This window comes from Cornus florida, unplaced genomic scaffold (genome assembly GCF_030987335.1).
Source record: "Cornus florida cultivar Cherokee Brave unplaced genomic scaffold, ASM3098733v1 CherokeeBrave_3.0.0_Hap2_Chr02, whole genome shotgun sequence".
NCBI lineage: Eukaryota > Viridiplantae > Streptophyta > Magnoliopsida > Cornales > Cornaceae > Cornus > Cornus florida.
The window spans coordinates 70,862,849-70,890,193 of NW_026775572.1; the positions used below are offsets into that span (position 1 = coordinate 70,862,849).

At 38.6% G+C, this 27,345-nt stretch overlaps 1 protein-coding gene and 1 long non-coding RNA gene across 4 annotated transcripts; one reads left to right on the forward strand and one right to left on the reverse strand.

Annotated features, from left to right (window-relative positions):
* Positions 1 to 1,400: 1,400 nt before the first annotated feature.
* On the forward strand, positions 1,401 to 25,802 carry LOC132295295 (putative late blight resistance protein homolog R1B-16). Of its 3 annotated transcripts, none has more exons than XM_059793496.1 (3): positions 1,401 to 1,667; positions 1,801 to 4,169; positions 25,345 to 25,802. In XM_059793496.1, exons 2-3 carry the CDS (start codon positions 1,880 to 1,882, stop codon positions 25,623 to 25,625), a joined length of 2,571 nt encoding a protein of 856 aa, XP_059649479.1. In that variant the 5' UTR covers positions 1,401 to 1,667; positions 1,801 to 1,879; the 3' UTR covers positions 25,626 to 25,802. The 3 variants fall into 3 exon arrangements, with proteins under 3 accessions (XP_059649479.1, XP_059649478.1, XP_059649477.1); XM_059793495.1 differs by lacking the exon at positions 25,345 to 25,802 and having other exon boundaries at positions 1,403 to 1,667; positions 1,801 to 3,239; positions 3,372 to 5,440; XM_059793494.1 differs by lacking the exon at positions 25,345 to 25,802 and having other exon boundaries at positions 1,403 to 1,667; positions 1,801 to 5,440.
* Positions 6,974 to 25,118, reverse strand: LOC132295296 (uncharacterized). The gene is made up of 3 exons (XR_009478425.1): positions 24,760 to 25,118; positions 23,773 to 24,658; positions 6,974 to 7,254 (listed from the first exon to the last, which is right to left on the reverse strand). It is a non-coding gene; the product is annotated as an uncharacterized LOC132295296 (long non-coding RNA).
* Positions 25,803 to 27,345: the final 1,543 nt, after the last annotated feature.

The window sequence follows — 27,345 nt, forward strand, 5'->3', positions numbered from 1 at the left end:
TCAGGATTCTTTGTGAAACCCGTGATGGAATGGGGATGCAACTTTTGATCCTTTATCGTGTGGAGGAGGTGGAGGAGCAGTTTTTCGAGATTCCTCGGTTTCAATAAAGTGGCGGTGGTTGGGCAATTTCAAGCTCAGTCCAATTGTTGCTGAGGTGGTGTGCTTGAGGAATGCAGTAAACTGGGCATTGAAGACAAATAAGGTGATGGTGTGGTCTGAAGGTGATTCATTGGTGGTCTGTGATGCGATTGGAAATGAGAAGCAATGTCCCGTGATCATCCAGGCCATTGTTTTTTATATCAAGGCAGGGCTCAGGAGATTTTTCTCATTCGTGTGTTAGTCATATTCGTAAGCATGGCAACGAGGTCGCCAAAACAATGAAAAAATTCTCCAAAAGCCATGTGTGTGATGATGTTGAGCTTGTGCACGTTCCAAATCACATTTTATCGCTCGCTTTGAGGGACGTTCTTGAATGACAGTGTGTGTTTTGTTAGTTTGTTTGCCAAAAATAAAAATAAAAATAACCTAATACTAATGACAGACCTTTGCACCAGGCTGCGTTCTGTGTCATTTATACTTTGCTTCTGTGGTAGTTACGTAACTTCCCTTCTGAATTTGACTATTCGTGCATCACAATTATTGCTATAATTTACGCAATTACTTTCCAATGATAATCATATGGTACAAACACACTAATTACTAATTTATTCTAAAACAGCGTGAACTTTCAATTTCTTTTTGAACTCCCGAACCCTCCTTTCTGGAGGCGAGTTTGTACCAGCGGAGCGGGGATTATTGTCCATTCGATCATTTTTATTTTCTTATAAATCCATAAAATTATAATTTTACGAGAAGCTCTCTAAATAAAACTTGCAAATTTCCCCTCTACGTCTAATTTATGTTAAAACACCAATCCAGAATATTTTCATGACAACCATTATACCGTTTTCTAAATCTTTTATGTTTTAAAATTTATTATTCAAAATCTGAGGCCACTTTCATAATTTCATATTCATTGGGTTATTTGCCAAGTTTTGAAAAGTTGAGTAGTTTATGAAAGTGTCAAAGTTCTGGGGATAATACATGTGTAGGCAATATTCTAAACAATATTATCAAAAGTTCTTTCCACATATATATACAGACAACTTGAGCACGTATTTGATTCATGTATATGTGTCTATATATATATATATATATATATGTTTTCCACTGGGAAATTACACATGCACCCACTGGCCCCTACTACTAGGCTTCCTACGTTCTATGTATTTTCCTCAAGTAACAGGATAGTCATAATAAATACAAACGAATTTCTGACTTCAAAGTTGGGAGTATTAACTAGGGGTATAAACGTATTTTTCTACACACAGACTTTTTTATTTATTTTGGAGCCAAATCCACTAACCTGGTGAGCCGCCATTCCAGACATCCATTGACCTTATCCTCTGATAGAACTATTCTCTGTTCGCCTTCTATTCCACTGTCCGTAGTTTGACATTAATTATCACCTTGTGCTAAAACCATTGTTGGAGAGCTTCAAAGAAAATAGCCCATCCTCGTTACATTGCGAAGCAACGAAGACAAGAAGAAAACCCTAAAACACCAACATAGCAGCAGCTACTCTCCACAAGAAAACAACGTTAACCCCCCTCCACGCCTACCGCAAGGTTAGATCTCTCTTCTCAGTCTACATTCATTTTGAAATTTCGTAACATTTGTTAGTGTCATGGTTTAATAATGCAAGTGGTAGCTAGGTTCCAGTTGGTCAAACTGATCAAGGATCTGTACCATTATTTGCAGTTGAATTTCAAGGCTTCTGCTAATTAAGACCACAATTGGGGAGCTTAAACCAGTTTGTGCAAAAAAAATTTAGCGAGGGATGACAGAAACCGATATGGGTTTTCTGTTAGAGAACATGTTGCAGCTGATAAACTCTGACAATGAATTGATTCTCAAGGCTTATGAGGAGAGAGTGGTGGATAAGGAACACATCAAATTGCTTTATGTGGATATGCAATTCCTACTAAAGTTTCTGAAAGATTCAGAGGGAAAACGAGATGAGCATAAAAAGTTGAAGAGCCTCGTGGCAAAGATTAGAGAAGTCAGTTGCAGGGCAGAAGATATTTTGGATTGGTTCGTACTCAATGTTGTGTTGCAGAGAGATGGAAACATTACTGATGATTTTCCTCTCTACTTCAGTTCTTCCAAAAGTATTGTCCACCTGGTTCGAAAAATTTCTGACTGCCTTAAACCATTGATGACCGATATTGCTTCTATGAAGAAATGCAAGAGAGAGATGATGGATATTCTCTCAAGGTTTGAGTCTCACATGGCTGGCGAAATTCATCCATATCTCTATGAAGATGTAGTTGAAGATATCAAGTTTATGATATCTATCATCAAAGAGGCGGTCGAGATTCATGAGAAGGGCTCTAGTCTCAGATGGTTTGAGTTGTCTCCCGAAGTTAATTGCCTTAATGGTTTGTACCATAAGGTGCGTTTCGAGGCTGAGATGCTTTACCGATCTGAGATAATTCACAATTGCTCTGACCATGCCAGAGAATATTTCAATCCTAAGGAGGCACAAGTAATGGATTGTTGGAAGGGATTGAGGCTCACGATTTTTTTATCCAGAGACTATTATCTCCTCTTCAGAAGGCTCGAAGAGATGGTCGACATGGCAAAAAAAATTTGTCATGCGTTACCCGGTGTCACAAAAGAGATCAAGCTCATCAAGACTAAGGTGACAAAGATCTATGAGAGGGGGTCGAGTGACACATGGCTTAATTCTCTCGTGACTCACGAATTCAGTTACTTCCTTAGTTTGTCTGAAGAGATGCTTGACCTTGGTGAGAAAAATTTTCGTAGCTTTGATGGTGTCATAGAAGAGATTAAGCCCATCATGATAGAGGTCATGAATATTAACCAGAAGGGATTGAGGCTGTCGTGGCTTGAGTCTCTTGTAGCTGATCAATTCCGTCAAGGGTTTGGTATTATCACAAAAGAGATTGAATCCACTAAGAGAGAGGTGATGCTGATTTATAAGAAGATGCATGGCATTGGCGTTTCGAAAATTAGAAAGTCTTCCCATGGAGCTTTGTCAAAACCCACTAGCTCCATCGTCAACGAAGATATCGTAGTGGGCTTTGATGATGAAACAACAATGGTAATAGAACTGCTTACTGGAGAATATGCAAAGACTCTCAAAGTTATAGCGATTATTGGGATGCCTGGACTTGGTAAGACAACTTTGGCAATGAAAGTGTACAACGATCCTTTCGTTAAATATCACTTTCATATTCGTGCATGGACCTATGTATCTCAAGTGTACCAGAGGAGAGATTTGGTGATTAACATTTTGAGTTCTGCAGATATCCAGCTTAGAGGCAAATTTGATGGAATGAGCGAAGAAGAGTTAGGCGAAGGACTATACAAAAGTCTGAAAGCTAAGAAATATCTTATTGTCATAGATGATATATGGGAGTTGAAGGCCTGGAATGGTTTGAAAAGATATTTTCCGAATGACAACAACGGAAGCAGAATTATATTTACCAGTCGACAAAGAGCTGTAGCTGTGGCTTTGCATGCTCAACCTCATTGTTTGCGGTTTCTAAATCCAGATGAAAGTTGGGATCTATTGCGTCATAAGACATTTCGAGGAGAAAGTTACCCTCCAGAGTTGGAGGAAATTGGAAAGGAAATTGCCAAAAAATGTCAAGGATTACCACTTGCAATTCTTGTAATAGCTGGAGTTCTTGCAAAGAAAGACAAAGTAAAGTACTGGTGGAGGCAAGTTGCTGAAAGTGTAAGTTCATACATTGTTACTGACCCAGAGCAATGCATGGACACACTGGCATTGAGTTATGATCACTTGCCTTGTCACTTGAAACCATGCTTCCTCTATTTCGGAGCATTCGTTGAAGACTCCGAAATTTCAGTTTGGAAGTTGATTGCATTGTGGATTGCTGAGGGATTTATACCACGAAATCAGCCAAAAAGTTTAGAGGAAGTGGCAGAGGATTTCATGATGGATCTAATTGATAGAAGTTTAGTGATTGTTTCCAAGAAAAATTCTAATGGTGGAATCAAAGCATGTCGTGTCCATGATCTTTTGCGTGATTTATGCTTGAGAAAAGCGAAGGAAGAGAATTTTCTAAGCATATTTCGAGGTATGGACCCAAATGCATTTTTCAATGCAAAAATGTCACGTCGCATTTGCATCAATCCTCATTTTCAATATTTAGCTTCTCATGCTCACCATAAAGTTGATATATCTGTTCATTCAAATCATGCTACTGAGATCCGCTCTTTCTCCTCAACTTTGAAGTTATCCGAGTCTTTTGTGTCATCATTTTGTGGAGTCTTCAAACTTCTTAGAGTGTTGAACATATCATTCATCAAAATATCCTCCTTGCCTGAGGAACTACAACTGCTAGTTCACTTGAGATATTTATCATTTTATGTTGAGGAGCAATATTTTCAACCATTGATATCCAACCTCTGCAAGCTAGAAACATTTATTGTTGAAGGAGGACCAACAGGTTGGTTATCTTTTTCATATGATATATGGAAGATGGTGAAATTGAGGCATCTGTATACGAAGCGGTTTATTGAAATCCCTTACGTATTCAATGATGACCATCAGTTTGTATTGGATGACCTACAAACCATAAGTAAATTAGATCTTTGTGGTCTTGGTGAACAAGCCTTGCGATGGATTCCAAATCTCAAAAAACTAACATGTTCTTTTATGGAGTCATTGGGTGGGGATAATATTTTTCCTAAACTGAATTTTCTAATACACCTTGAAACTTTGAATGTAAGTTACGGTGGATTCAGAGGACATCTTGGAAAATTTCCCCATCTGAATGAGTTTCCCCCAAATCTCAAAAGCTTAACTTTGTCGAATTTTCGTCTACCTTGGGAGGAAATGTCAACCCTTGGAAGTTTACCTAATCTCGAGGTTCTTAAATTATCAAATAAGGCCTTCGAGGGACCACGGTGGGAAACAAGTGATGGGCAGTTTCGTAAACTCAAATTCTTAAAGTTTCAACGCCTGGATATTAAGCAATGGAATGCTTGTAGTAACCACTTTCCCAGCCTCCAAATATTGGTGTGGGATGACTGTAAACAATTTGAGGAAATCCCATATGGTTTAGGTGAGATTTTTACGCTGGAGATGATTCGGCTATGGTATTGTAGCAGCTCTGCAGCATGTTCCGTTAGGCAAATCCAGAAACAGCAACGAAGCATGGGATATGATGGACTTAAGATCCTTATCCACCCTGGAAATAATTTCGACAACAATGAGGATGATGAAGATGACAGCAGTTGACGCTGATGAGGATGATAAAGGATACAATCTGTCAATTATTATTATTCTGTAATACTAATAAACCACTTTTGAAGACCCATAGCATTGTAGGTCTCCATTCATTTTCTTCCCTTTTGTAGTGTATGTCAATATTGTCAATTGGTCATGAATCCCTTCTGTGTTAGTTTGACACCACGAATTGCATAAATTATAGCCGAATAGAATCCCAGTACTCCGCAAGAATTTATGACAATAGATTGACAACGACAGCTCAAAAAAGGATTGACAAGGATTGTTATGATGTCTTTAATTGTGTCCTTAAAACATACTAGAGGACGGTGCTTGATTCATACTAGAGGGAGACGTACTATGACAAAATAATCAGAAAATTATTGGCAAAATATAATGGTTACTTGAAACAAAAGTACCTTGAATCTTGTTATGGCACACGCCGGTTTACTTCTCTTTTTGCAATCCTCAAACTAGTATGACTTCCCCTTGCACAAATTATAAGGGTTGTTAGTCATTTACATCCTCTGAAAACTGGTACCAACTACAAAAGTATGTAGCAAAGAATATAGAATTTGAGCCTCCTGTCCTGAAATAAGGAAGTTCCCCCCAGGGTCTGGAAATGAGACTGAATTGAATATGAGTATAGCTAATCATACCTTTCGGAGTCGATATCCACTATGGGAAAGGTTCCCCAACAACAAGAAGTCAAAAAACAAAGGGAAAGGCTCTATTTTCCGTTGGACCTTGGTTAGCCGCCCACAGTAAATAAGAATGAACTCCCCTTCAAAATAGCAGAAAGATAAAAACTACTGCGATCACCCAACCGAAAGAAAGGTTTGGCTGATGTAACGAGGGAAACTTGCAGGAGGTTAAACACTTGAACTGCAATGAAATACACCTAAAGCCCAAAGCATTAGGTGATTTGCTAGAACCCTTGATGCATGCTTCCACCCTTAAGGCAATACACATATAAAATTTAAACACTTTTCCAAATTTTCTAAGAATTACTAGTAGAAAACTGTACTAATTAACCACTGATCATACCTGAGGGCTATATGGATCAGAGAGTTATTTTTCAGCTGTAAAGCAAAAATCTAGTTTCAGATAATGGCTTAAAAGGGCATGCTTGTGAATTGATTTCCTAAGGAAATGAAATTCAACATGGGTGTTGAATACAAACAAGCATGTAAATTGATTTTCAAAACCACAGGAAGCTTAAGAGTGACAGTTAGCCTACATTCAATCTTGTAAATGGAAAGATTTTCACAGGGACCGAAAAAAAAAAAAAAAAAAAAAAAAACCTTAAATAAAAATCATCAATCTGACCTCATAAAGCTCATTCAATGAAAATAGACAGCAATGCAAACAAAAAGAAATACATCAGTTTTATGACTTCATACCTGAGGATCTACATTGTTTCCTTTTTTTAGAAAAGGAATAAGTAGAGAAAAAATAAATAGAATCAAGGGAGTAAAAATGGAACACTTCAATGACTTTCTATGCAAAGAGAAAAAAATGCCCAAAACCCCAATTTAAAAAATGTGAGAGAAAAAATTGTAGAAAATAGAGACAATATTCAATCATGTAACGATATTACCTGTTTGGGTGGTAGTTGCATTAAGCCTTTTTCTTTACCTTGATGCAGAATCAACTCAAAAATCTAGAGAGCTATGTGTAATTATGTGTATATATTTTGCCAATGTGCTAAGGGTATTTCGAAAGTAAACCAAGAGAACTTAAGGGTACAAGGTCCTTCTAAAATCCATATGCATAAAGGATCCAGAACAACTAGGATAACATATAAATATAAATAAAATAAAATAAAATAACCATCCTTCTTTTGTAATAGAATCCATGCAGAAAATCGCTTCGGCACATGTAGCTTCCTTCTTTCCCTCCTGGTGCCATCAAAGAGCTTAGGAGTTTGACTGTTTGAAAAGTACAATTGTTAACCAGTAATGCCAATTAATCTAGTTTGACTGTTTGAAAAGTACAATTGTTAACAAGTTTCAAAAGTACCACTATGTACACAAATTTGTGTTCTTTGTGTGTGGTGTGTTTACTTTCCAGTCAATTTCTTGATTGTTATTGGATCGCAGTATTTGATACAACATGGTATTTGTGAATTACTATAACTGAAGTCCAATTATGAAGGGGTCCCCATTAATGAAATTTGACCAAATTCTTCTGTATTAATATTTTAAAGTTGGAAAATTTATATAGTGTGATAATGTGAGATGATTATAATTTTTTGGATATCTCGCAATAATTTCAAGATGTGTAGCAGCATTACTCTTAATGGAAATACTTTGTCCTAAATATATTGTGAAACATATATTTACTTTAACTCAGTGACCAATTAGAATTGATTGTAAGCATAGGTGACAGGCTGACAGCATTACCATGTGAGAGTAGAATAAATAATCAACCCAGTAGATATATCTGCAATTATGAAAATGTTGACGCTAAAATTGGCTAACTGGAGCCAATCTCAAATTGATGTAAACCGGAAGTGCCAGAACCAAATATATGGTTCAAATGTAAATTGTCAACTATAGTCCCTTTGAGAAAGTTGACTTTCAGGTGATTGCAAGGAAAAAAGGGAACAATAAAAACTCCTCTTTGAGTTCAGAATTGGACTTTATTAGTGAAAAATTATAGTAAAAGATTGAGAGAATAGAATGGGAGAAAATATAGATATGAAAAGTGATAGGGAGAAGAGATAGAGAGACAGAGATATAGGGAGAGAAATAGAACGAGACTGAAATAGAGAGGGAGAGAGAGAAAGATAGCAAGGATGCTATTTGGGGAAAGTGCGTGAGAAAGCAACAATAATAATAAAATAATTCTGAGGGTGCTGGACCTCTAGTACAGCATGCCTCTTTGTTTATTTATAGAGAAAATAGTAAAACTAATTCCTAAATACCAGCATTCTAGTTGTATTATAATACAACTAAATCAAACTAATCCTAACTGAATACTAATTCTCAACTAAATTTAAATACAGGATAAATTTATAACTCTTATCTAATGCATTTAAAGTTCAAAAATCTGCTATCCGATTTGCAGTACCCTTGCATGTAGCTTTGTGTTTGTATAAAATCTGCCATGTCACCCAAACCAAATCCTATCTACTGATCTTTCAAACATAATTCATGTAAAACCCAATCTTCCTTTTAACTGTATCAAGACTCTTCCAAACGAAGCCCAAGTTAATTGTTCAGTCCAAGTAGGCTAAAATATTTCACAGCCCAAACTCATTACTGCATGTCTTCAGCCTAATACCCTCTCGGCCTAAACTTTCACACATCATCATTCATCAGGCTTTATGTTCTCGGCCCATATCACTATGTCACTGTTCATCAAGCCCAATTGGAGCCCAAATCCAATTACCAAAATGGGTGTCAACAATGCCCCCCAATTTTGGTAGCCGTTTTAACCCTTCGGCTTCCAAAATTTGAATACATCCATTTTATTTGAACATTGTATATATCATATAACCCCTTGAGTTATATCAGGAGTGGATTTCCCAAAAAATGCCGATCACACTAAACAATCTTATCAACCATTAATTGCGTTGTAACAATCCTTTCGTTTTCCACTAAAACACGCCTCTTCTCTCACTTGCACCACATTCTGTAAACACAATTCTCTCTTTCCCTAAAGTTCTTCTCCACCTGAAACTCTTCTGCAACTAAAACTTTTGTTCTTGTGACCATGGCTCTAAAATCACAAAAACAAATTGATTTGACTTTAGAAACTCCCTTTCCCGAAGCAACAACGCATACCCAAATAACGAAATCTGTAATCAAAACCCTAGTCCAAACCGAACTGGACACCACCACTTTGATCAATATCACAGAAAAAGCTAAAGGACTTGGCCCAGCATTCCTTAATCGATTCCCTCCTTTATTATCTCTGATTTACCCACAAGCCGAACAACACCTTCCTTTCTCAAAACCTCTTTATCTAACAGCGGAAGGAGATAGACCAACCCTCTCCGTCAGAAATTGGCATGCACCAATACCCAATGGAACGATTGGGTGGATCGTGTATCAGTAGCGAAAAGGGAGCAAGGGAAAAGGATGGGTATCTTTGACATCATCCAACTTAGTAAGATCCCTCTTACCTTTGACCGAGCGTTGTTCTTTGCTTCTCTGCACTTTTGGTCTCCCAAAACCAATTCACTACACTTGCACTGTGGCATGATGTCCCCCACATTGAGGGATGTCTGCTTTCTAACGGGTTTGAAACCTAGAGGAGATGAAATCAATTATCTCCTCCAAGATGAAGAAACCTCCTTTAATTTTCCAGAGCAAAAAGGGTCTAAACCCTTCGTACAATCACATGGTCCCTTTTTAAAGGAAATGTTTGGGGAAGACGGGACTGAGGTAGATGAACAGGAACACATAGGTTTTTTATTATTGTAGTTGTGTAGATATTTGTTGTGTGCCCCGGCTATTCAGATCACCAAAGACCTCACCCAATTGGCCATCACATTATCCAAAGGAAAACCCATGGCCTTAACTCTATTCCTTTTAGCTTCCTTGTATAGAGGTTTATCCGATCTTATTACCTCCAATTTCTCAAGATCTGGAGGCCCTCTTTGACTTTATCAATTCTGGCTGCATGCGTACTTCCCTGAGTTAGCTCCCCCCATTCGGCTTGCTACTAGTGATCCCTTACTGTCATTTGGGTATGCCAAAGCAAAGCCCAAAGATCACTCATTTAATGATTGTTTTTAGTTCTTCTATCACTAATGTAAGATCAGAACTCAATCCCAATTTCTTCCCTTTTCAAAATGCCGGCTAACTCCTTCTTGGTTACTCCCTCCTACTACTGAGTCCTCGGCAGAACAAATTGAACTTCACAACACATCTTGGGGCCATTTCCTGGTTGCCAGGGACATTCCCTGCAACACAGTTGCTCCTTATCTTGCCAAGAGCCGAACTGGGGTTGAATTTTACAACCCAGCCCAATTAGCCCGACAATTTGGATTGACCCAAATGATTCCAGTACCTCCCCACTTTTCCTATAACAAGAACTATCATCGACGAGTGAAGCTTTCAAACAGTGAACAAGTTCAGAATGTATCTAATCGATTTACTCAGCTCCTTCAAGGGTTTCAGTATAAATCCTTCCTTAAAGAACCGCGTACTGATCCAAGCTTCAAGAATTGGTGGGCATCCTATATCACTTTTACCAAGACCGTAGATTCCAGTTAACTTGTGTGCAATCTTCTTGGATCCTACAAATTCATTTCCCTTAATTTTCAAAGTGTGGATTCCATTGAACCCATTGTCCTTTCTATCGCTCCTGAACTAGAGAATTCAACAAATGTGACACCAACTCGTCCTCCTCCCACAGCTCCTGCAGGTAGGACCAGATCTCGCTCTCGGCAGAGTAAGTTTTATATCTTCGTCCTTTCCATATAAACTTTTATTTTGTTTATATGCTTACTAATCATAAATCCAGGCACACATTCCAATGCATTAGATAAATCCATACCCACCAAGTTTGAGGAAACCCAAGTTGATTTTTATGTCCCTCTCCAAAGTATACCCCCATCTTCGATTACTCAAGTAACACCCATAATCAAACCATATATTTACTCTTTTGATGCATGCCACTTTTCTTGCTAATACTTCTTTTCCAGAAGACAAGAAGAGGAAAACTGTAGGAAAGAAACCTACTAAAAAGTCAAGAGCCAAGAGACACTTTGAATTGATCGATGATGATGAAGTGGATGAGGATGAAGTTATATCTAAGAAAAAGAAACCTGCTGCTGAATCTCCCAATGTAATTTCTTTTTGCCTGATTTCATATATTACCTCTTTATTCCTATAATATAACTAAATCGGCATTATTTTCAGAAAGCTCCACTCTCTTCAGACCAAAAATCAATCCAAGAAATTTCTACAGACCATGTTGAAGAAGAAAAGATTGAGTTATCAGTGGGGCAGAAACAAAGGTCCCTGGTGTCTTCTCCACACCTGGCTGCAACTTCAATTAATGAGCAAATTGGAGATTCTGATGAAGTGACTTTTGATTTTTATAACCTGTTCTTGTAAACTTGTAACAACTGTGATTAACCCAAAATATTTCAAGTACAAAAAGACTCGGCTACTCCATCCATTCCTGCCAGCGTCAACCCAAGTTCTCCATTTGCAGCCCTTGACTCTTTATTTGATTCGGTGTTTAACTCTCTTGATCCCGAACCTCCTGCAATTCCGAGCAAGAATACCACTGCAGCTCCATTGGAAGTGGTTAAGGCTGTGCAGATATTACTCCAAATGTTTCAACAGGACTTGTCCTTAATCCCTTCCTTCAAGGAAGAACTTACTGAAACCCTTTCCTTCCTGAGTAGCTATCTAGGATTTCCTTTGAAAGATCAATCCTTTTTCAAGAATGTTCAACTTCAAGTTCCATCCATGATTACTGCCTATACTGAATCAACTCAAACCATTAACCAGTACACTGCTCAAATCCAAGAAAAAGAATTGCTTTCCCAAGCTTTGAAGGATGGAAGGGAATTGCATCTGTCCTTGAAAAGAGAAGCTGCCGAACTAGATGCCAGAGAGAAGAAGCTTCAGGCACAATTAGCTCAGCTTCAATAAGACAAATCCCAACTCGGCAATAAAGTGGCAGAACTGAAAAAACAAGCAGAAGGTGTTGCCCCCAGGTTTAAAGTACTACAGGCTCAGACGCCAAGGTTGGAACAATCCAGAAAACAAGCAGAAATGAAGCTTACCGGCACCAAGGCCTCATGGGCAGATATGAAGGCCAAATTTGAATATTTTCACCAAAGTTTTAAGCAACCTTGAATACTTGTGGTTTTATGAACAATTTGACATTTTGGGTATGTAATATGGGTTTTGAACCATTTGCTATAACTGCTTTCGGAACTTTATTTTGATACATCTTTATTCTAACTACAAACTTATAGCTCCAAAACAACTTACATAAAAATCGAAACAATACAATCCAAACTATTTTTACTTAGTGGAGGTTTTCTTTTCCTCCATAAGTTCAAAAATAGTTGGTTTATATTTCTTTAGGTACCTTTCGTTTATTGGTCTCTCATGGATTTCACCATCTACATCTTTCAACTTGTAAGCTCCTCTATGTAAAACTTGGTGAACCAAAAACAGTCCCTTCCATGTAGGTGACCACTTGCCATAAGTTCTATCTACTTTTCCAGGTGGAAGAATCATTCGCCACACCATGTCACCCTCTGCAAATGACTTGAACTTCACCCTTTTGTTGTAAGCCCTCATTACTTTTGCTTTATGGACCATAAGGCGGTCTAAAGCAAGTTTTTGGACTTCATCTAAATCTTCCAACTCGGCAAGCATAGTTCGTTGTAATCGGCAAGTATAAGATTGTGTTGTAAAGCTACCCTTGCGGATTTTACATTTAACTCCATCAGCAACACAGCATCATGGCCAAATTTTAACCGATAAGGAGTTGTTCCTGTACTTGTTCGCTTCGAATTTCTGTAAGCCCACAAAGCTTCTGAAAGGGTTTCATGCCAACACCTTGGCTTATCTTTTATCATCTTCTCAATAATTTCAATAACAACTTTATTTGAAGCCTCTGCTTGGCCATTCCCTTGAGCATAATAGGGTGTTGAAGTTACCATTTTCACTTGCATATCAATGCTGAGTTGTAATACTTCATTTGCTCGAAACACAGATCCCTTATCGGCAACAACTGTTTCTGGTAAGCCAAATCAGTGAAAGATATGTCGCTTCAAAAACTGTATAACGGTATTATGAGTTACCGATACGTATTCCTCGGCTTCTACACATTTGGTAAAGTAATCGGTAGCTAAAATAATACAATGATGACCCTTTAATGAAGGAGGATTAATCTTGCCGATTAGATCCATGGCCCAATCTCTGAAAGGCCATGGTTTAACTAATAATTGCATCTCTATTGCGCAAACCCACTGCATTGGACCATGCTTTTGACAGTTAATACAACCTTTTGCATAAGTCATACAACATTTTCTCATTCCAGGCCAATAATATCCATATCGGCGTATCAAACACCTCATCTTTATGCCGGCTTGATGAGCTCCACATATTCCTTCATGTACCTCGGCCATAATCTTCAAACCCTCAAACTTACTAATGCACTGAAATAACAAACCATCATTAGCCGATCTTCTATAAAGATCTCCATCCATAAGTACATAATCGACTGCACTTCTTTTTATTCTTCGATCAACTTCTGGGGTTGGATGTTGTAAGAACAAGATGTAAGGGATCCGCCAATCATCATCATCTAACTCAGTAACATCAGTGGCAAAGACTTCCTCTATAATTTGATTTCTTGTGACAGCCGATGGAAGAGATCGGCATGTAATTTTCATTACCCTTTCCTTCATTCCACTCAACACCCTGATTCCTGAAGCAGTCTGTGCTAAATCATTAGCTATTTTATTCATGGCCCTTGGTCTGTATTCCAAAGTCACAATGTGAAATTGGTTGACCAATTGGGTTGCCAACGAATGAAATGGCCTCAATTGCCAATTCAAACATCTAAAGTCTTCTGAGATTTGATTAATCACCAAACTTGAATCTCCCACAATGTGGACGTCTTTGACTGCCATTTCTAGCAGAATTTCCAAGCCGATAATTAATGCTTCATACTCAGCTTGATTATTTGAGCACCTGAAATCCAAAAAGAAGGAAAACGAAATTTGGTTCCCTGTTGAGGATATTATTACTATACCAGCTCCTAAGCCTTCACTGGTACTCGACCCATCGAACATTAAAGTCCATGGAGTCATGAATATGGATGCCGAGTCAAGCTCATCAAACACTTGTGACTTAATTTCAGGCGAAGAATGATCGGCAAGAAAATCTGCCAATGCTCTCCCCTTAATTGCCTTTTGTGGAACATATGCAAAGTTAAACTCCATTAGTGCCAAAGCCCACTTGCCAATCCGGCCTGTGATTAATGGCCTTGATAGCATATATTTTATAAGATCTGTTTGACAAACAATATAAACCAAAACAGGCAACATATAGACTCTTAATTTCATTACTGCAAAATACAAAGCCAAACATAATTTTTCAATCGGCGTATATCTACACTCGACTGGAGTTAAAACTCAGCTGAGATAATATATTGCTTGTTCACTTTCTGCTTCTTTCTCTAGTGCCAGCATAACTCCAATGGATTCTTCAGCAGTCAATAAATATAACTTCATCGGCCATTTCTTCCTTGGTGGCATCATGACAGGAGGACTCGACAAGTATTTCTTAATCTGGTCAAATGCCCTTTGATGTGTATCATCCCATTTGAAGTCTTCCATCGGCTTCAGCTTGAGTAGCGGGAAAAACACATGTAACTTGCCAGCTGTATTGGCAATGAATCGCCTAAAATAGTTCACTTGCCCAAGTAACCTTTGCAACTGTTTCTTGTTTCTCGGCGCACTAGCATCAATAATTGCCTTAGCTTTATTCCTATCGATCTCTATACCCCTTTGATGAACCAAGAAAACCAAAAATTTTCCTGTCGATACTCCAAAGGCACACTTTATTGGATTCATCTTTAGCTTATGAGCCCTCATCCTCTCAAAAAATGCTTTGAGGTGAACTAAGTGCTCCTTCTTCGTTGCTGATTTCACCACCACATCATCAATATATACCTCCATAAACTTGCCGAGCATATCATGAAAAATAGAATTCATGGCTCGCTGATATGTAGCACCAGCATTCTTCAACCCAAAAGGCATTACCACCCATTCAAAAGTTCCAATCGATCCGGGGCACCTAAAAGCTGTCTTTGGAATATCCTCCTCGGCTATATAAATCTGATTATAGCCAGAGTGTCCATCCATAAAAGACATAATTTCGTGCTTTGCAGCCGCATCAATCAGTTGATCGGCTATCGGCATTGGATACTCATCTTTTGGGGTTGCCAAGTTTATGTTTCGGAAATCGACACATAGACGTAATTTTCCATTCTTCTTGATAACAGAGACTACATTTGATAACCATTCAACATACCTTGTAGTTCGAATGAAGCTAGCATCCAACAATCGTTCGATTTCCACCTTTACTTTGTCTACCACCCTTTAGACATTCGACGAGGTGGCTGTTTATATGGCTTGTAGCCATCTTTAATAGGCAGCCGATGTTCCACCAGATCTCTGGATAAACCCGGCATTTCCTCATAATTCCAAGCAAAACAGTCACTGTATTCCTTTAACATGCCGATAACCTTGGCTTGCAATTCCGGTTCTAACAGTGCACTAATGTAAGTTGGTCTAGGCTTTGCGTCAGTGCCTAAATTCACCTCCTTTAATGAATCCTGAGTTTCTGCTTTAAGATCATCAAGCTTAGCCGGTGCCAATTCCAAGTCTTCCAACTGAATAGCATCCAACTTTTCATTATCGATTTGATCGACCTCAGCAAGATTAACCGATGGTCCTAGCTCTATTGTTGCTTCTTTTTCTAGCCGTTTTTCGGCTATGTATGCTTGTAACCTAATGCAAGCAACCCTAAAGGCCTGCTGCCGAGCTGCTTCTCTTTCAAGTTTCGCTTCCATAAACTTCTTCTTCAATTATTGTAAGCCGGGGGAGTTCTACCTTCGGCCTTGAATTCTCCTACTGCAACTCGCCGATTTCACGATCGGCAAGACTTCTTCTCGTGGTTGCTGATGTGGGTCTCCCATCAGCTCCTGTTCCCACGAATCGAATATGAACACATTCTTTGTCATACAAAACAGCATCTGCCGAGTATACTTTTGCCACAAATGGCTTGTCATCAGCATTCACTATTTTCACCTTATCTCCATCCCAAAAAATCAGCATCTGGTGTAATGATGATGGGATGCACATATTTGGATGAATCCAGTCACGGCTTAATAACAAATTATAGGAAGCCATGAATTCAATAATAAAGAATGCCACAAAAGATGTCCTACCTCCAACTTCAACTTCTAAGGGAAGAATCCCTTTAGTGCTAGTAGAACCTCCATTAAACCCACAAATTGCTACATCAGTGGGAAAAACATCTTCCATACTCTTGCCGAGTTTCTTCAGAGTATTAGGTGGAATAACATTCAAAACCGAGCCATTGTCAACCAAGACTCGGTTAATAGGCTGGCCTTCTACCCATACCTTAACATACAAAGGCCTTAGCTGCTGCGTCATTGCTAACAAAGGTTTCTCAAATACTACTTTTTCTGCCGATTCGGAGGAAAGAATTGATAAATTCTGAATCGGCTGAGTTCTCCTCTCCTTGCCTCTACTTTCATCTTTTGTTTCCTTTCTATTTTTAGTACTTGCATTTGATGCCGATGGAGCCTGGAACATTCCTTGTAATACAAATGCCATATGTCCTCGGCTGAGTCTGCCCTTGGTTTTGCAGTTTGTATTTTATGCGAATCGGCTCCCTTTTGTATCCAAATTTCTGACTGAAGTGGCAACCGCCTTTTAAAACTAGGATGTCGATTTTGAGAATGGAATCAGCTAGACGTAAATACTTGCCGATTCTGCTTTTCTTCCTTCACATGACTGCTGCTAGAATTATCTTGCCGAGACTCTTCACCAGGCTTGATTGGGAAAGTCAACCTCTCAAGAATTCCTTTCTTCTTTGGTTGAACTTCTATTGGCTCTGCTTCCTTCATTTTCTGCTTTCCTATGCAATTTGGACAACAACGCTGGTCGATCAAGCCAATTGGGCCTCTCTTAATTGTCTCTGCAGTTCTGCCATCTTTTCAGGTGTCGCAATTGATGAAAGGAACTCACCTGATATCTTCTCAGCCTCCTGTCGATTCTCTCGCTTGGCTAAGCTTATCACATTTGTAGATGTGATTGTAGGGAATGGATTAGTATCCGCCTTCATGGTCTCTGAAGTTTTCTCCTGGAATTTTAAAGTACCTTCGTCAATAGCTTTCTGCAATACACCTCGTAGAACAGTACAATCATTAGTAGCATGGTTCCAAGAGTTATGATACTTACAGTACTCTTTTCCTTTTAGGTCACTTGCCGATGGAATCTTATGCCCCTTAAGCAAAGATATCATCTTATCGGCCATCAAATGATCAAAGATTTGATCTGTTTTCGACAAATCGAAAGAATAGCTTTTCCCGGTATCGGCAGGACCTTTCCTTGCTGCCGATGTTGATGTTGATGTTGTATTGCCCCCCGTGATCGGTTTAGGTTTAACCAACGCCTCACAAACGTATGGCTTTTTGATATTGACCTCTGCAACGTCAACTTCTAATTCATCTCCAACATCTGCCGAAAATACCTCATAATCAGGGTCCTTGTACCAAGTACCCTTAGAAGAATTCTTCCTCTCTCTCTTCTTTTAGTATTTCCTCATACCGAGAAGCCCTGTCTACTAAATCGAAGAGATCTTGAAACTCAACCCCATCAAACCTCTTGCGATGTTCAATGTCTAGACCATTCAATGCCAACTTGATGTATTCTAGTTCTGGCAAACTTACTCGGCATTTGAGTTTAGCTTTTCTGAACCTGGCCACGAAAGTTTCAACCGATTTGCTCGGCAACTGAGATAAACGGGATATGTCCGCCAACATAGCTTCTGTCTCTGTTCGGTAGAATTGGGTATGGACAGCTTCCTTCATTTTATCCCAAGTTTGAATAGAATTGGCTGGTAGGTTGCCGTACCATTCAAATGCCACCCCGACAAGAGAACTAGAGAATAATCTCATCCTCAACAAAGGACTTGGGCCTGCTTCACCACATTGTGCTGTGAACCTCGCAATATGTTGCACTGTAGAAAAATTCTCTTCGCCACTATACATAGAAAAATCGGGATACCGATAATTTCTAGGCAACTCATGGGCATCGACATGATCAGGATAGGGCTTTCTGTATATTGGCCGAGCACGTCTGCGACCCTGTGCTACTTCAGCTATTAAAGTCAAAATCTGAGCCCTATCAATCCTTGCATTTCTTCCTAGAGGATTATTTGGGTGCCGCGGAATGAATGGATTAACCCACTTTCTTTGTGGATCGGCATTTGCTTGCCCCCCGGCAGTCGCTGGAGGCATCAATGGATTAGCCCTACCTTGGTTTAGGTTGCCTACCACTTCTTGCTGATCTCTCACTGGTGGAATCAGCTGTATTTGCGGACGCTGCATAATTTGATTATGCTGATTATTCACTGGTGGCTGATACACCGGCAAAATAGTTACTGCCGGCGGATCTGATAAGATTGGTGGATTCCCCATCGGCATGTCGGGAGTAGGATTCGACACATTGCCGATTGTAATACAAAGTGTTGTGCTTGGGGGTGTGATGCCTGTTGATACTGTGCGAGGCCCTTGGGATATATGTACCAATGGTGCCATCATACGCTAAAATATGAACTCATTGACATAAGACGCTTCAGCTTGATCATGTCGGCTTTGATTAGCCGATATACTGGTTTCAAGTTTCTGATTCATCTTCTCCAACTGAGCGTACATCATTTGGTTTAACTCCCCAGTCATCGTCCTCATCTCATGTATTTGAGAAACCAAAATCTGATTTGATTCTCCCATTTGGGATCTCACCTCGCCGATCTGTGCTTGCTGGGCATCAATTTTCTGCATAATCGATTCCAATACCCAACCCAAAGGAAGATCGGATGGAATAGATGAATCAGCATCATCGCCTACGCCGATCTATTGATTCTCTTCGTCAGTGTTATCACCTGTAGTCACACCTTTCGAATTTCTTAGCTTTAGAGGCATCTTTACTATAATTTGCTCACTTTATGGGGTCCCACCGGGGGTGCCAAAAATGTTGACGCTAAAATCGGCCAACTAGAACCGATCTCAAATTGATGTAAACCGGGCATGCCAGAACCAAATATATGGTTCAAATGTAAATTGTCAACTATAGTCCCTTTGAGAAAGTTGACTTTCAGGTGATTGCGAGGAAAAAAGGGAACAATAAAAACTCCTCTTTGAGTTCAGAATTGCCTTAGTTAAAAGGACTTTATTAGTGAAAAATTATAGTAAAAGATTGAGAGAATAGAAAGGGGAGAAAATATAGATATAGAAAGTGATAGGGAGAAGAGATAGAGAGACAGAGATATAGGGAGAGAAATAGAACGAGACTGAAATAGAGAGGAAGAGAGATAAAGATAGCAAGGATGCTATTTGGGGAAAGTGCTTGAGAAAGCAACAATAATAATAAAATGATTCTAAGGGTGCTGGACCTCTAGTACAGCATGCCTCTTTGTTTATTTATAGAGAAAATAGTAAAACTAATTCCTAAATACCAGCATTCTAGTTGTATTATAATACAACTAAATCAAACTAATCCTAACTGAATACTAATTCTCAACTAAATTTAAATACAGGATAAATGTATAACTCTTATCTAATGCATTTAAAGTTCAAAAATCTGCTATCCGATCTGCAGTACCCTTGCATGTAGCTTTGTGTTTGTATAAAATCTGCCATGTCATCCAAACCAAATCCTATCTACTGATCTTTCAAACATAATTCATGCAAAACCCAATCTTCCTTTTAACTATATCAAGACTCTTCCAAACGAAGCCCAAGTTAATTGTTCAGTCCAAGTAGGCTAAAATATTTCACAGCCCAAACTCATTACTGCATGTCCTCAACCTAATACCCTCTCGGCCCAAACTTTCACACATCATCATTCATCAGGCTTTATGTTCTCGGCCCATATCACTGTGTCACTGTTCATCAAGCCCAATTGGAGCCCAAACCCGATTACCAAAATGGGTGTCAACAAAAATTTGAATTAGTTATATCTCTTTGCAATGTAGTATACAAAATTATATCTAAAGTCCTGACCAATAGACTGAAATTAGTTCCAACCAACATTGTAAGTGAGACTCAGGATTGCTAAAAGACTTACAATAGACAATATACTCATCACTCGTGAATTGTTGCATTTCATGAAGAACAGAGTTTTTCGGTGGCACTCAAATTGACTTTGAGCAATGCTTATGATAGGGTAGAACAAGGTATTTTGGTGGCTATGCTTAGAAAACTTGGCCTTAATACTCAATGGGTTTTTTGGTTAATGGCAATTCTTGTTGATTCTTTAAATATAAGGTTTTTCTGGTCTCAAAATACGCAGAGGAAGTCCACAATTTTTACACCTCTTTTTTGCTGATGACTCCATTATTTTTTGCAAGGCAGAGGTTGAGGAGGTTCAGAGGCTTAAGTGAATCCTTAAACAATGTGAAGATGCTTGAGGGCAACTTGTCAACCATTAGCATTCTTCTTTTCAAGAAATGCACCATTGGATGACAGCAGTTTAGGCAATTGGTTGGGGTGTCCAAAGGATGGAATGAAAGAGAGGTACTTGGGATTGCCTTCAATCATTAGGAAGTCAAAGAAGGATTTGTTTGGCTCTATTGCTCTCAACTACTGGTAATGAAGTCTTGTTGAAAGCAGTCCTTACAGCTATGCCCTCATAGCTATGTCATAAAGTGATACATTACTTTGACAAAAACCATGTCAAATATTACACTCCATTGTCAAATGTTTCAAGAAGTTTTGGTGGGGTCAGACAAATGAGGGCTCAAAATTGCACTGGATGAGTTGGAAGTCTCTATGTCACACAAAGGAAGAATGGGGTTTGGGGTTTAGAGCTCTAGAGGCTTACAATAAGGCACTTCCTGCAAAATATGGATGGAATTCTCAAGTAGAACAGCAAGGGTTATGTTACCAGCTTTTTAAAGAAATTTTTTCCAAAATCCTCTTTTATGCAGGCTAGGCCGAGGACCAATGCTTCTTGGGCATGAAAGAGCATCATATCAATCCAATCTTTTATGGTTTTAACGTGAATAAATGAAAGGATAGGTGGATCCCATGGGAAATTAATAACATTCAAATTACTGAGGCTGCCACTCATTTGCAGACTGCACTAATAGAACCAGGAAGGAAGAACTTTTAAAGCCTCATTTACAACCCTTGCAAATACTATCCTCAAAATTTCCCTAATCAGGTCCAGAACTCTAGATTCTCAGTCAACTTTGCCTATCACCTAGCTGCTGCTTCCATTAAGGCAGATCAAGTGATCCGGAACAAATGTGAATCAAGCTCCAACTCTGCTAATTGTCACGTTCTGATTCCTAACGACGCCATGAGCATAGAAGACACGCATCCTGGTTGGCTAAGAACATTCATTGACTGGGAATGGTTACAGGGAAGGGGCGTGCAGGACCACAAGATGGTACCTCTTCAGAGTTCAGACAGGTCGACTCGGTTCAGTTCGAGGTGCTTGTCGCTAGTTATGGACTTGACTATGAAGAAAGGAGTTGGCCATCTCTACACAAACTGGTCGGGAGCTGGAGCCGTTCCCCTGACGAGGCCAAAGCTGGCCGAAACCAGTCAGTATGTATCCTTGGGAGGGCAGGTCGTGGTGACTGACCAGGGCGCTTGCGCGAGCTGAAGCAACGCCTTGGTGCCACACGGGCCGTGCCGCTGCGCCAAATCTCCAGGCCCGTGACAAATGGTATCAAAGCAGGACTTGGGGTAAAGCACAGAGGTGTGCCCCCTTGTCGATCCAGGGGTCTTGAGAATGAAGTGGGTGCACTAAAGCGTCGGTGGGCAATCAATGTTGTTGGAGGAGAGCCTCCATCTCCCCATGGAAATGCGTCCTTTGAAGTCGGAGGGCCGCGCGCATCGGATGGCCGGAGGGCCGCGCACACCAAAGTTCTTGCAAGTTCAAGAGGCGTGCAAACCGTTGTGTAGGGCGGGTATCAAGTCAGCCGGAGGGCCCTTGTTTGCTCGGAGTGTCGCGGAGGCGGCATAACGTGGGGTTGCGTCCCGAAGAAGTGGGCGTCCCTTTAGCCCGAAACCCTATCATTGGGCGAGTGCAGCCAAGGGTTGTACAAGGAAGCGATGGTGGGCAGGCGAGCATACCACTTGGAGGAGAGAGACTTTGGGACGAAGCAACGCCTTGGTGCCGCATGGGCCGTGCCGCTGCACCAAATCTCTAGGCCCGTGACATAATGCTAAGTTGGGAAAAGCATTTTGACTTGTCATGCTAAAGAAAAGACTAGGCACTTTCTTAGGCTTGAGTTTAATTCTCTGTCTTGCTCATCTTTTGCATATTGGCGACTTTTCTTAACCCAGAAGTGGTGTAATTCTGGTGAGAAGGACAAGTTGTTGAGTCTTGCTGCTTTTATATGCTGGTATATATGGAAAGGCATGAATGCTTGTTTATATGAGGAGTTCTGGTCTACTACAACTTAGTCTATTTGGGTAGCAATATCTAATTTCCATGAGTTTTTGGAGGCTAAAGGGTGAATTACCAGGAAATGGTTGAAGCTTGTTTTGGGTTCAGTAGAGGAAGCTCTAAGCACTGGACTCCTCCCCATCTTGGTGTCATCAAAGGTAACCTTGATGCTCCCAATTATCAGGTTTCTGGAGAGGGGTTAATTTCTTGGATCCCGCTTGAAGTACAAAACCATACTGTTTGTGATTGTAATCCTGATTGAATTAATGAAAGTTTATTGTTTGCCAGAAAACAAAAAACAAAAAAATAAATAAAATAAAATAAAAAATATTTATATAATTCCCTATCCATCTATAATAGATTATTATATCAAATAAAGAAGCAAATATTTTATTGAGAATCTATAATTTGAGAATTTTTGGGAATTATAGCTAGAGCATAAATTCCCATATTAGCCAACACTGTCGACACAAGTTTTCAATCTTATCAGAAAATTCCATCATTTGAAAATTAGTGGGACTTATGGTGAGGGAGAAAGAGTACAAAATGATTACACAAGTTTTCAATCTTATGAAAAAAAACATACATTGAGAATTAGTGGGACCTGTAACAAGAGGGGAAGATTTCTATAAGATCCCATACATAACCTTCTAAAGTTTTCAATATTAGGAGAACAACAAAAGAAATGCTAAGAGTGAATAGAAAAGAACCATAATTTCTCTAATTCGTTAAGTTATGTAGCAAAGAAGATCAAATTAGAGCCTCCTGAGATGGGAGGTTAAACACTTAAATTGCTATGAAAGACACCTAAAGGTCAATGGATTAGGTGTTTGGGCTAGAACCCTTGATGTTCATGCTTGGACCCTTACTTTATAGAAACTTACGGTCATAGAGTTATATACAACATAAATAAATTACATAAATATCTTTTGACTTGTATTTAGGAGAACCTTTAATAACTCCAAAAACCCAAACACTAATCCGAAGGCCAAAAGGATTCGAATCATATTCTGTGGCATATAAAATTGAAACTAATTTGAGTACGGTACATGAGGAACAAGACAATCAAAAAGAAAACACCTTACTGTGAATAGTTCAAAGAAAAAGAAAAATATCACAAGGAGGTTAATTCAATGAAGATTCCAACTGATATTGCACAAGCACATTAACTCCACTACACACATGGATTTGAGTAAGGCTTATAAATCAATAATAAAACTGACTGAAGGATTGGAAGCTATACCTTACTATTTTGACTTGACATCTACCATCCTCAAACCTCCACTGCTTGCAACATCCTTGAGTAGGAAAAAGCTTGGACGGTAGGTGACTACATTAAATCCAAACGTATGTTTTCTTTTCGGTAATAAACCTTGAGCGCAGTAAAACTCCCTTTTTCGTGATTATAAGAAATTAGTAGAACATCATCACATGAAAACAAGATCTCTCCATTCCTCCATAGTGTAAGTGGGAAAATCTTAAGCACCCCCGGTGGAATTGAGCTTTAGTCCAAGATTCAGCTACTCCATAATCTTCCATGGACCATATATGAAGATAATCACAGGAATTATGATATATACAGAGACAATTTCTTAACACCCCCAATCTCATCGGAAGCCCATAGGTGTTTATGTTTCTTAACTCAGGAGGAATTGGGATAGGATGGACCTTCTCTTCATCAATATCAAACGAATAGATACTTGTAACCCTCACATCCATCCATTGAACAGCACCATTGAAAGTGACATCACACCACTCAATTCCGTATGTCGCGAACGGTGAATCCCCAACATTTCTCCATGTATCAGTTCCAAGAGTATAAACCTCAACGTCCGCGTAACTAAATCTTAAGACTTTATAGTGCCCTGTTGTGGGACTAAATCCAAATATGGCCACTGAAGATTCTTTTGCCTCTGTTTTGGGAAGTTCAACGCATTCTCCCAAAATGGGATTGCTTATGTATATAGCGTCTGTAAAGTAATCAACCAAACAAAACAAGCCATTACAAGAACCCAATAATATTAAATTTTGCTTTGGGGTGTTGTTATATTTGATTTTTAACCTAATTGGCCAGTGAGGTCGATGAACATTATTAGAGTCTTCTCCCAGCTCAAGCAAATAGACAGAACCTTCAACAGGAATCACAATATCATTGACCGATCTCGCAAGTCGAATTTTAGTAAAATAAGGGTCTCGCAAGATTGAGTGTTGCCAGGTTTTAGAAACGCACCTGCATCTCAAGAGAGTCCTGGTTGGAAGTCTCCAAAGAATATCGACAACGATGGAGGATGGAAGATCAACGACACAGCTTTGTTTTTCTTCTTCTTAGCAATTGCAATTGGTTGAAATGGTTGTCGGTACACTTGCAGTTCTGAGTCTTCTTCTGCGCCTTTCCATGGCTTGGGGTGAAAATTATTGTAGCAGTAGAGAAACCCTAAAACACAAAGCTCTGAAACGTTCTCTCCTGGGTAGAACTACCAATTTATTGTTACTACTGCTCTTCCCACATGTTTTCAAGTAGTAGATGCCAAAGCACGCCCTTTATATTCGTGAGAAAAACATTCTAAGAGCATCCCAGTGCGAGGGTTGCTTTACATGCCTGCGAGGGTTGCTTTACAGTCTACCCTTCGCAAAAAGTGTTGTGCCGCGTCAGCACAGACGTGGCTATATACTTGTTTCAAAGATTTTAAAGTTACACTTTATGATATACAATCACTTTTACTATTTTATATACACAATTACACCACAACACATTATCACTTTTCCATTTTATATACACAATACTGACCTTTTTGCATCTGGCAACGCTACTCAGTTCTACACATTTGGAGTAGCAAGTGGAGAATGTACAGTGGAGATTCAGTTCTACACATTTGGAGTAGCAAGTGGAGAATGTACAGTGGAGATTGCAAGTATACAATCCGCACAAGAGAGGCATTGGTTCGCTACAGGTCCGATATCATTTTTCTTATACAAATAGAGCATGCACCAGGATGCTCTAATGTTTACATTTTGTGCAAAACAATACCCTATCATTTATCTCGTGTATACAGAAAAATAAGCAAGGAACAAATTGAAATCACTATTACGATATAAAGTCCAAAAACGTCATTATTTTTTAAAATAATGCCTTTACGAGGAATGTTAATTGTAATTGCAAATGCCACTACCTTTAGACTGTCACAGTTTTGATTGGCTAAAAAAACAGGTATAATTAATACATTGCTCCTATTTTTATGAAGTATTAAAATCTAATTTTGTAAGGTGAAATTATCTTCTTTCTTGAATTTTATTGTGGGTGTGTGTTTGTGTATATATACTCTTTCTTTTTTCTTACTTTTTTTAATTGTCTTTTTAAACTGATTCATTTCTTCTCTTCTTTCTTTCTTTTTCTTTGTTTTTTTATTAACTGTCGCGGACCTTTGAATCAGATGGGTGCTCATGATCCGAAAGTTGAGGAGGAACATTTGTGCAGCCATAACTGTCGCGAACATTTCTCTCATTTCTCAGTCATCAAATTACAATAATCTTCTCTTTATCCTATTTTAGATTTTTTAAAAAAAAAAAGAAAAAAAAAAAAAGAAAGATAGCATTAACAATTATTCAAAAATATATTCTTTGCAAGCCCCCAATACTTATGCACCAGCAATTATTAAAAAACCCCTCGCAATATTTTTATTAATTTTCCATTAAAACATCTGTTCATTTACAAGTCGGTTGGATTTATAGAATGCTCTAGAAATCAAAAAATTGTGTGCTACGTAGTATTTTTTATTGTCTATTTAACAACAATGAATTCACCACCCAAATCCATTAACTTTTTACAAGACATTGATTTGCAGCAACACTCTTGCTATGTACAACAGCAATTAAAAAGCTATTCAACACCCAATCTTTCTTGATGATAGTAAAATGCATAAACCCAAAAACATACTAATTTCCAATCATTGAAATGTAACTATCTAATTAAACAAGCAATCAATCAACTTTTTTTAAAAGCAACACTTCACTGCAATGGGACCAACTATCAACGGTACTAAAAGAAACATAATATGCCAAAGATAACGATTATCAAAGCAATTATACATAACATGATAAATTCAAACCATCTCATGAATAAACAACAAAATCATAGAAACAAAACCATAAGAAGTGTATACAATGTATAAAATTTTGTTATTAAATTATATCAAATACAAAAATATAATTTTATATTCACAATGTAACTTTTTTATTTTTTTTAGTAATTCATCAAATGTTCTTGCGCGGTTCTATCTTTTCTCTCATTTTCTCTTTTAATAATGGAGGTGGCACCCACCTCCACATATTTCAATGGAGTTAATACACATTTTTCTTTTTTTATATGTATATATTTTGTACTCGTCCTTCATTTTCTTTTTAGAATTCAAATATGTCGATATTCCGTAGAAGTTAGGTGTAACACATTAGTATTGCTTTGCAAAAGTTTGTAGTATTTTACTGTATTTATTTGCTTTAAAAGTTATTCGTAACATGTTTGTTGGAAAAAGAGAATTGTATGGGCCTGTTTGGCAAGTGTTTTGTTTTGTTTTAGACTTGCTACAGTAACCTCTTTCAAGCCCAAAACATGTTTGGTTGGATTTGTTGTGTTTCAAACAGTTATAAAATATTTTAAAATTTGGGCCCAAAATATAAAACACCAAATTGGTGTTTTTTGTTGTTTTGGGCCTATTTGGGGAAACAATTACTATAGCGGGAGAAGCAAAAAATCATCATTTTACTGTAGCGGATACAACAATTGTTTGACGTATAAAACGAAAAAGTTGCAATAATCCTA

Excerpts from the sequence above, each read along its gene's own strand:
- LOC132295295 (XM_059793494.1), top strand. The coding sequence starts at position 1,880 with ATGACAGAAACCGATATGGGTTTTCTGTTAGAGAACATGTTGCAGCTG.